We start from the raw sequence: 11,558 nt of genomic DNA on the forward strand, positions 1-11,558 counted from the left end.
TTTAGATTATACGCCCAACTAACACCTTTATGCAATAAGTTTATTTTCTGAGTCGAAATCATGTCAAAGTTAAGTATCAAATCGTCATATGGTGGAGATTGCAGTTCTAACCTCAGTCCCACCAAAAACTTCAGTTAATAAGGGAGGGTTGGGAGAGGGGGGAGGTAGAATTGTAACATAGAAAAAAACGAGATTTTATACATAAGCCAAATTCCGTATTATTAAACAGTTAGTAGTTAATAAGGTCAGAGTGAACATTCAAATCTACAAATTTAATACCGGAAAAATCGTGAATTAACTACCTTTCATTTACATGTTGATTACTGCACAATTTCAAATTGGAAACCTAAGTCACGTTAAACAATATTATCCGGTCGGCCATACGGACAGACACTTTGTAATTTTAATATTTAATTTAAATAGTTTTGAGTTTAGATTTACAAAAATAATTTTTTTCCACGCAAAGAAACGTTGATATTAGGTTCTTCTTTATAATTTGTATAAAGCCTATTTCCTTTAAATTTCCAACCTAACCTCTCATTGACAGTAAATTTTCGGAATACTTTTCATTTATGATTACCTGCAGAATGCGAAACTTGCTTTCAATTAAAAAAAAGCTTTAAACTTAAAAAATATTAGCTAGCAAGAAAGATATAAAATTTCACATTTCTCTACGAATTAATTACATTAATTAAACATTTATTTATAAAAGTCCTTTATAATTATTTATACGAGGATTAATTCAATACAATTTACCACTCCGGGCAACTGAGCGTTTACGATAATTTGGAATTAACCTGTACCGTTTTAAAGAATTAACATTCCACCTTTCTTGTATTTTTCTACAGCACAAAAAATACGGCGTTATTCAACTATTCTAGTTCAAATCTGCTTCGGTTCAATCGAGCGATAGTTGGACTGAATAATTCATCCGATTTCGGCAGAGGATTCTCGGCATGAAGCACAGTGTAGCCAAAAGCATTTCTTGTGGATAAACCAACATTTTTAATTTAAAAACAAAATAAACAATATTTTTATCCTAACTTTTCATATGCGCATTTTTTTTAAGATCTGCGAATTGACTAAAGAAGAGATTAAGTCAGCGTAATTACTATCTAGCAATAGTTTTCAGTAGGTTAGAGTAAGAAAAAAAATGGTTTGCAATGTTTTAAACAAATTAATTAACAAAATCCATTTTTTGTGACTCGCAATTATTAATTGTTTGAAATTCACAATTTTATTATATACAATATAAGAGAAATGTATGTCTAATTGCGATTATTTAAAAATATCTGCTGTTTGGCAATTATTTAACAATTTTTATAAACAAAATACACAGTTTTCTTATTTCACAATGAATAGGCTCCATTTTTCTGCAGAATCGACAAAAAATGTCTTGCCAATGAATCATTGCTTACATTTTTTTCAAATTTACAGCTGGTAATTATTTAAACGATATTGATAAAAAAATTCACATTTTTAACATTATTCCACGAATAAAGGAAGTTTTTGCGGAACCCACTAAAAATATATCAATAGTGACTCACAGCTTTGATTTTCTTCAAATTTATCAAAAATATTAATTTGTTAAACAATTTTTATAAATAAATACACACTTTCACCATTTTTCAAAGAATAGGCTGCATTTCCTTTCCTAAATCAACTAAAAATGTATTTCCAATCACTTTTTGCTATGATACTTTGTTTCATATGAACAAGTCATTGACAATACACTGTTAGTCGATGTTGCTAAGAAAGTGGAACCTACTCTTTACAAAATGGTAAAAATATGCGTTTTTAAAATAAAAATTGTTAAAACGATTGATATTTTTGGTAATTTGAACATAATTACAGCTAGGAATCACTGCTAATATATTTTTAGTTGGTTGCATAAAAAGTGTCCCTATTCGTAGAATAATGTTAAAAATGTGAATTTATTTATAAATATTGTTTAAATAATTAAAAGTTGTTAAACTGATTCTGCGAAATATGGAGCCTATTTATTGTGACATACGAACACTGTAAACTTGTATAAAAATATTGTTTAAATAATCAACACTTTTTCTAATTAGAAAAATGTGGGAAGAAGAAATAATTAGCAAAACATTTGTTGTTTATTCCACAACGAAAATGAATATTATTCATGAAAAAATGGCCAAACTGTGCATTTTTACATAAGTATTGTTTTAATAACAAACAGCTCTTGTTAATTAGACAAACAATGCAACAAGGAGTCATTGGTAAGACATTTTTGGCCGATTCTACAAAAAAAAATGGAGCCTATCCATTGAGACATACGAAAACTGTGCTTTTGTTTATTAAAATTGTTTAACTAATTGACAAACAGAAGATATTTTTAAATAGTCACAATTAGGCATACATTTCTCTCATATTATATATAAAAACTGTGAATTTCCAACAATTAATAATTAAGAAACACAAAAATATGGCTTTTGTTTAATAATTTGTTTCAAACATTATAAACAATTTTTTTCTTACTCTAACCTTTTGAAAACTATTACTAGATAGTAATTATACTGATGCCTACTGGCGGCTTGCTGTCTCGCATACGCAATGGGTGTGAAACATTCGTTGGAAGAATCGAATAACGAAAGAGGCCGCAAGCAAAGAAGAAGAATCCCATACAGAAATCGCATGGGTATTAGAGTGGTCTAAAAAAGCCTGTTTAAATATTCATGGGTGACTGGAAATTCGCATAGCCTAGACAAAATCAGAATGTGTATTTTTACATTCTCATTCCTGAGAATGTAATGTATTCGTCCAAATTTTCGATCTCTGATTTTTAACGATCTTTACGTTTCGGCACTCACAGAATCCGAGAATCATAAAATTTCATCAGTGTATGTCTGTCTATATGTATGGCTACCTTAATGTCGTGGCCACGCTAACTTTGAAGGATTTGTCCAATCGAGTTCGCATTTGATACACTTCTGAAGGTACTCCGATATTTCGAACAAAAATTAAAAAATTGGGAGCATGTTCAAAATTTTGAAATTTTTTTTTTAAATTTAAAATTTTTTTGTCGAAGTTTCTTATAGATGGGTGAAAGACTGGCAAATTATCTAAATAAAATTTTTTATTTTTATGAAAATTATAAAAGTTATATACTTTTCAAAATTTTCAAAAAATATAAAAATTTATTTTCTTCATAGATCCAAAAATTTTAGAAAATATATTTCAAAACTATTCTAGCCGATTTTTTCGATTAGCCCAAAATTAAAAAAATTATAGCATTTTTAACATTTTCAAATTTTTCTTTTCTTATTATAAAAATGTTTGTCAAAGTTTCTTATAGATGTGTAAAAGACTTGCAAATTATCTAAATAAAATGTTTAATTTTGATGAAAATTAGAAAAGTTATATATTTTTCAAAATTTTCAAAAAATAGAAAAATATATTTTTTTCATAGATCCAAAAATTTTATTCAAAATTTTCACTAGAAACCAAATATATTTGAAAACTATTCTAGCCAAATTTTTTGATTAGCCCAAAATTACAAAAATTAGAGCCTGTATAACCTAACTGTTAAGCGCGAAGCGCGATTATCGCAATGAGAATGTAATCGTCAAGGCCGTAGGTACTTTGAGAACCTTCTTTAATGACAAATTAAAAAAAAAGTGTTCAGCTTCACTTAAGAAAAAGGAAGATCAGAATAAGCAGTACCAGATCAAGGTACACACACACAAAAAATTGTAATAGACATTTGATATAATAGTTTTTAACATAGAATGTAGAAAATTTCGCATTGTGGTCTGTTCACAAATGTGGAGGGTAATGCAAAGGCTGAGTGCGAGGGAAATACATTACCGAGCGTGAAGTGCGAGATAAATATATTATCGAGCGCTAAGCGCGAGAACCAACAGTCGCGCGCCCTAGGCGCGCTCAAACTAGCGAGCTAAGCAATTATTCCTCTTATGGAGTTTAACACGTAAAAATACAACTTCTTTTTCAAGTTCAATTTCTCATACAAGTTATGAACCAATTTATTCAATCTTGGACGGATTCTATTTTAAATCATGCAATGAGGTCTGCATGAGGTTTTTAGAATATTTCGACATGAATGTATGTTATTCTACACTCAAAATAAAGGAACATTGTTAAAGAATGGTGAGCTGTGGAAGATAACCTTACAATTGTTTACCAAAAGCCACTTTCTCAATTTTGGTATTTTTCTCGGATCATTTGATAGAACTCAGAATTCCTCATCGCGCGCGAATGTTAGTTCTCGCGTTTTGCGCTCGATAATATATTTGTTTCGCGCTTCGAGCTTGATCTTTCTGCACATACTTTTTAAAACTAAAGGTGAAAGTATCGACAACAGTAATTTGGTGATTGTGAATTCTTTTTTGTTAAGGCTCCTTCGGCTTTAACAAACACATTCTCATCACGTATCTCGTGTTTCGCACTCGAGTTTATCCCTGAAATTTTATATCATTTCCATAAATGTACATTATTATAATTCGAAACTTGCATTGGTATTAAAACAGACGAAATTTCATTGTCCCGTTTCAAAAAATGCGCATTCTGTTAAAAAAAAATTAGCTATTCAACGTTTTATTGCAACTTTTGTCGTTTTTTCATAAACTGAATTGACTCATTTCCGATGTTTTTTTATAATTTCAACTTTAGAAATACGTTCTACTGAGAAGCCTTACCGATTTTTAACTTCTAAAGGATGTATATATGTATATTTTTTTTTGAAAGTGCATTATTATATTTGAGAATATTTGAAATACTGTGAAAACGTTGCATGAAAAAATGTAACTTTTGGATTTTCCATTATTTTTTATGCTGTCAAAATTTATTTTTTGATTTATCAAGAAAATTCAAAAAGTTGTTATGATAATCTTCTAGGGCATTTAGAAATCCATTTTTTTCTTCTCTTGCCATTTTTTTATATCATCCGTTAATTGGCTTAAAAGGCTCATTTTCGTGTGATTTTTGGAATTTTGTAAATGCTATGACTCACATAATTTTTTATTTTGTGAAAAAAGTCATCAGATCAATTGTTCGACTTTTTAATTACTATGAATAACCGTACAGACAATTTTTGAATTTTGAAAAAATGGTCTCAAAAATATTTAAAAGGCGCTCACTTTTTTAATTTGTATCCATGATAGCTGGCTAAAGAACTCAACCTTTAGTTTAGGACACTTAAAAAGTGTACTAGAGGCCAATCTAATAGAATTTTTTTAAAAGTTATCGTGCTGACAGACAGACAGGCATAAATACATACCGACAGACCGACAGACACATTTGTAAAAACCTATTTTTCGGATTTAGGGGGTCTCAAAACGTAGACATTTGACAAAAACTAAGGGGAAGGGTCGGGTTGTTAAATTTTACACATATGTAATACCTTCTCTGATGAGAATGTAAAAAAAACCACTTATAAAAATTCTTTTGCTCTACTTTCGGTGAAAAAATGTTATCTACCTATTTTGGCTTAGCTTGTGTCGTGTGTCTAAAAAATGAATTTTTTTATTTTAAATGTTTTTTTTTAAATACATAAAACAAAAGCTACGTATCCTATAAAAAAGTCTGACTAACGAACTTGGCATTTAGCTTAGGACACTAAAAGAGTGTACCAAAAGCCAATCTAATAGATTGAGATAACAGGCAGAGATAAAGACAGACATAACGACATACAGGTAGACACATTCGTAAAAACCTGTTTTTTGGATTCAGGGGGTCTCAAAACGTTGACCTTTTGACAAAAACGAGGGAGGTCAAATTTGATACAAATCTAATACCTTCTCTGGTGAGAATGTAAAAATGATTTGTCACGAATAATTTTTTCATAGTTCTGTTTTTAGTTTAAATCATAAAAAATAGCATCAAAAACATGAAATGTTAAATTTTTCGAAACCCCACACACGAGACGAAAAAGAAATTAAAAGACAAAAGTTGTGGTAAGAATGTGCCCACGCAGCGGACACATTTTTTCCTGTTAATGACGTTTTTCATGATTAAAGCCAAAACTAGGCATCCTATCAAAAAGTGGTTAATAAAAAATTTATAGATCTTTTTCAAATGCACAATTTTTGTGTTTTCTTTTTTTTACCGTATTTTACACAGTTTGGCCGAAAAATGTAATTTTTGAATCATATCGCGCGTTTATTGGCATAAAATGTCGATTTTGGTCTGTTTTTTTGAATTTTGTAAATACTATAACTCTGGTATTTTTCGAAAAGTCATTAGGATAAATTGTTTGACTTTTTGAATACTATGAATAACCGTACAGAGGATTTTTTAATTTTGAAAAAAGTGGTATCAAAAATATTCAAAATGTGCTTACTATTTGAATTTTTATTCAAAATGGCTGGCTAACGAACTTGACCTTTATTTTAGGACACTGAACGAGTGTACCAAATGGCAATACAATACATTAATTTTTTCAAAAGTTTTTTGTGTTCACAGACAGACAGACATACATGCATACAGACAGACACATTCGTAAAAACCTGTTTTTCGGATTCAGGAGGTCTCAAAACGTGGACATTTGACAAAATCTGGGGGGGGGGGTCAAATTTTACACAAATCTAATACCTTCTCCGATGAGAATGTAAAAAAAACTACATAATTTTGAAAACAAATTTTTGGCAGTTTTTATGAAATTGTAAGGTTATCTTCAACAGCTCGCCATTCCTGAACCACATTTTTTCACCCAAACAGTGAAATATGTGTTCCTTTACTTTGAGAGCAGAAAAACATACTTTCATGTCGAAATATTCTAAAAACCTCATGCAGACCTCATTGCATGATTTGAAATGGAATCATTCCTCGGTGTTATTTGTTCTCTGAGACTTCCAAGATGGATTTTGTCAACTTTTCGTATCTCAGAAATATTGTGTAACATATGTGAAACTAGGAAAATTCTACCAAAATTGCAATATTTGCGGACTTATTCAACGCTTTGGCTAAGCATGTGGGAAATAAAAATTTACAGAGTGTACTTTGAACCTCTCGAAATAAATCTGGAAAAGAACAAGTGAAATGGTCAGAGTTATCCTTTAAAAATGGGGAAAAACTGATAATTTTACTTCAAGTTCGGCCGTAGGCCTTTATTACGAGTGCAATAAACCACGTCAAATCGAATTTTTTTGGTGGCTCGAAATACAAACTGACCCTGATGTTAGTGGCAGAACAATGAGACCTCAACTCTCAAATAATAAATTGATAGGGTGTAGGTGTCTAGGTAGAATGGCGTAATAATAACAGGAATGAGGAGTGGATTAGTGGCCAGAGGTCAGACAGGTGCATACTTAGAATGGACTCACAGTTTTATTATTTTGACATTACTTTGTCAAAATTTTTTAAAACAATTTAGTAAGCTGAAAAATGATTCTGCAACAAAACAAAATAAGTATACTCTGATTTTGCCTAGTTTATACGAATTTTCAGTCGCCCATGAACATTTAAACATTCGCTTTTTTTGACCACTCTAATGGGTATTTTCAACCGTATTATAGTGAGGTAATAGCTTTTCTCATACAACGATACTACTTTCAAAGATGTTGAAGCTCGAATAGCCGTGCTACACGCTTTATTCTTTGGTTATACAGAGAACTGCCGCGCTAAAAGTGCATGAGTTAAATCAAATATAGCGCCGACTTCGAACCAATTTTGCACTTTCAAGTTCAGTACTGTAATAGAAAGAACTCATCTGGCAATTTATTATACTTCGATTTTTCTCTCCCTGCATAAATATCAATGAAATCTCACCTGCTTCTCTATATTTTTCTGTTGTCTTAACCGGTCTGTAGATGGTTTCTTCCCTCTCGACTTGAATCCTGGAGATCGAGGGCTGGGAATCCGATCTCATTCTGCATACCGAGGGAGACCGTTCCTGCTCCGGTTTCCAGGAACAGAGTTGTGACTTTTGAACTGGAATGGATTTTTGAGAGTTTTGAGACTCGTCACTTTTGTCCAATTCAATCACCTCTATAGGTGACGACACATATTTCTTTTCCGGTTCGTTGTGCAGCACTTGCACTTGCACTCGCCTCGGAACAAAATTCTGCAGCATCTCACCATATTGCCGTTTTTCCTGCAGCCTGAGGGTTCTGCTCAATGTCGAGTATCTACAGTCCGCAGCCATATTTGGAGTGGGAAAACCTTTTCCGTTAAGCTGTCCCATATTGGAGTTGTTGTCCGTACACTGATAGGAAGAATTCTTAGGTTGTGGAGTCCGACTGGAATTTGTTTTTGACGCAGGGAAGGAACGTCGTTTGTTTCCACGGCTGTTACTCATTTGGGTCGAAGATCTCAGTGGACTGGAGTTATACTCGGAGAGGATCTGGATGTCATCATTCTCATCGTTTTCATTATTTGCGAGGTCTACAAATATTTCTTTTCCAAAAAGGGTTTCATGGGAACGAAGCCGTTTGCTGTCGCTTACAAAGTCCGGGTCATAGGCGAGAGCCTCATTTGCTGTGCGCTTTCTAGTATTTCGATCTGCCCACGAGAATATACTGCGGAAAAAGTCAAACACGTTGTTCACCATGTTCATCATGACCACTTAGCGTGATCAGACATCAACAGCAAAAAATATTTTTTCGTTCTAAACCTCGACAATTCCATTCAGTGACGACCCTCAGTTTACGAGGAGAGCCTGAAAATTGTTTAAAACGTATTTTACAAACATATTGACAGAAGGGTTAGGGAGTAACATGCGCTGTGAGCAGAGAGACTCATATTGAATAAAGACGATATAGTAGAGCTTTTAATTGCAAATTGTTTTAAATTTTCAGAAATCAATGTAACATTTCTCAATGTACTAACAGCTAATTTCTCATATGTAAGGATATAACCTATACTAATTTAAATAATAATTAACAAGACCTAGAGACGTCTTCGCGACATCCCTAAGACGTCTTTTAAAACATGTCTTGGACCTATGTATTTAAGATGTCTTTAGAACACCTTAAGGACATTCGACGTTTGAAAAACGTAGATTAGACAGAAATTGGACGCCCTAGAGACGTCCGAATGATTTCCTTAGGATGATTCATGGCGTGACATTCACATTTGAAAAAAATGACCGTGACACATGAGGCACCATAAATATTTTTAAATGCGAATGGTAAATCGCGCTCGGAGAGCTCGTGTACAATACATAAGTGTGATTTAATACTTTTTCTTGTGCACTTTGCGTACTTTTGATAATTCGCGAGTGCACTCAAGGGAACGGCCTCTAGGCGGAATGTTCCGGAACTACCCGGGGAGATAAGAATTTAAAATTAACACGTAAAAAAACAAAAACAGGTCTTGCTTTATTTTCTTGAAAAGAGGAAGTTTTTCAAAGTTTGCTTAGTGTCCGTAAAATATTGAGCGATTAACGTTAGTGCGCGCTGCTGTCTGATGGTCCTCATCGATGTGAAATGATCTAAACTAATTATGAGTCAATCAAATACGTAAAAACTTGAAAAGATGTGTTGGGTTCTGCAATTCAAAATAAAAAAAGCGAAATCAGTCACTCACAAATTCCTAAAAGAAGGCAAAATACGAAACTAAAGGCAGAGTGCTGAAAACGCAAAACTTGAAACAGTACGTTGCAGTTTGCAGTAAACATTTTAAACGAGAGGATAATTAACCAAAAGGTAAGAAATAATAAACATAGATTATTTTTCAATCGTATTTTATTCAGATTTGTTGTTTACAATGGCAAAACATTAAAATAAATTTCTAAACCCGGTTACCTCTGGGTACTCTTAAAAATATATTAAATTTTTCGATATGAAAAGTACTTTTTCTGTTTTACAACACATTTTTAACAAAGAAAAATATAAATGAATTAAATTTCGTTTATATTGCGGTTATTATTTTGCTGTTATATCAGGGTGGCCACAAGATTGAATATTTCAATTTCCCTGACTTTTCCTGACATTTAGACGAATTTCCCTGACAGGAAATTATTACAAAAGCGAATAAGGTTTCAATAATGTGCCAAGCCAAATAGTGAAACAAGACAGAAAAATGTGCTTTACATAGCATTATGGATAAATTAAGGTCAAACAATTCAGCGGCGTCACTAACGAAAAACAAAATGTCATATAATGGGTATTTTATGCTATTTTTGTTGTTGATATTTTTCACAACAAAAAAAAAGTTTATTTTTCTCTATTAGTTTTTGAGAAAACGGGGCGGCACTACCTTGCCTTCAACTCAGCGGCACTCTCTACAAAAATCATGAAATTAAAAATAACGACTAGGTTAGATTTTTTTCTATTTTTTGGCTTTACAATGCGCTATGAATCACTTTTTAAAAATAAGCCCTTATTTTAAAAAGCAACTTTCTGTGCTGCAATAACGCATTTAAAAATAAGAAACTATCTAGATGGAAAATACTTATAAAATATTAACATAGTATTTTTAAAGCATAACTGAGGAGCAAAATTACTCTTCACCCCTAATCCTTACAAAAACAACACCCGTATTTGTATCCGAATACAAATCTGCAGACTGCTGCCAAAAATTGTATACGTTAATTGTTAGGATTTTTGTGCTTTTTCTTTATTTTCCAATGACATATCAATCGCTTTTGTAAAACTAACCCTTACATAAAAAAGCAACACCCTGTAATGAAAACACGTATTGAAAAAAGTAGTTACCTACATAGATGGAACTTACTTATAAAATAATAAAATGTTACTTTCAAGCATAATTATTTCTCACCCCTAATCTTTACAAAAATAACCCTCATAATGTATAAGCTAAAATTGCAACATCTTTTAAAAAATTATTTTCTAGTCTATGGGTGTATATTCAAAAAATATAATTTACCTTTCTCGATGCATCTTTTAATGCCTTTAAACAACTTCCTGCACAATAAATTTTAAACGAGAAAAATCCATTTTCATATAACGAACAATCTAAATTTTCAGAAGGATTGAACACTTTATGAGAGAAGACTTTTTCTAAAATAATGTTTTCAAATAGTGATTCAAACTATTTTTTAAGATAAATTGAAATAATTTTAAAACCCTAAAAAGCAGTCGTGTGACTAGGGTTGCTGGTTATCTACATTTATGTTGTAAAATACATTTTGGGTTTTATATGTGTAATAACTTATGAGTCCGAGTAAAAATGCTGCGACTTGAGTTCGACTTGAATTGCCCCAAATCAAGACATGCTGAAGTCGAAAAGTTCGACTTCAGCATGTCTCAGTTTTGAGAGGGAGCCAGACTGCAATTTATGTCTTGGAAACATGTTTCTACGTCTTGAAGACATTAATTTATCTCTTGAGTAGCTGTCCTCAAACAATGCCTGTCCTATAAAAAAAAGAGTCATTCTGCATGTCATAAAAGCTAATCTTTGTTAATGATTAAACAATCTTGTATATTTTTATACAATATATATATAGGGAGGGAGGGAGCCTAAAAAGCAAGGATGCTTTTTAGGCCATTAGCAAGTGAAAGCTTGGCACCTCCAACAGCGCCGATGATAAGGACGATCAGTTTAACAGAATATTCCGGGTACAATCGTTGAAACTCCCTTATAAGGTCTCGATACCTCTCTTTCTTTTCATTCTCCTT

At 32.1% G+C, this 11,558-nt stretch overlaps 1 protein-coding gene across 3 annotated transcripts in view; it reads right to left on the bottom strand.

The window, feature by feature from the left end:
• The window catches only part of LOC117180892 (sentrin-specific protease 1-like), a 30,742-nt gene that overhangs the window by 15,118 nt on the left and 4,066 nt on the right, over nt 1-11,558 (bottom strand). For 2 of the 3 annotated variants that reach the window (XM_033373475.1, XM_033373476.1), the window contains exon 3: nt 7,747-8,635. In XM_033373475.1, the coding sequence (XP_033229366.1) occupies nt 7,747-8,536 (790 nt within the window). In that variant the 5' untranslated portion in view covers nt 8,537-8,635. The remainder of the gene's footprint in view (nt 1-7,746; nt 8,636-11,558) is intronic. The other variant, XM_033373477.1, reaches the window with a different exon arrangement.

Source organism: Belonocnema kinseyi, chromosome 9 (assembly GCF_010883055.1).
Source record: "Belonocnema kinseyi isolate 2016_QV_RU_SX_M_011 chromosome 9, B_treatae_v1, whole genome shotgun sequence".
Taxonomy (NCBI): domain Eukaryota; kingdom Metazoa; phylum Arthropoda; class Insecta; order Hymenoptera; family Cynipidae; genus Belonocnema; species Belonocnema kinseyi.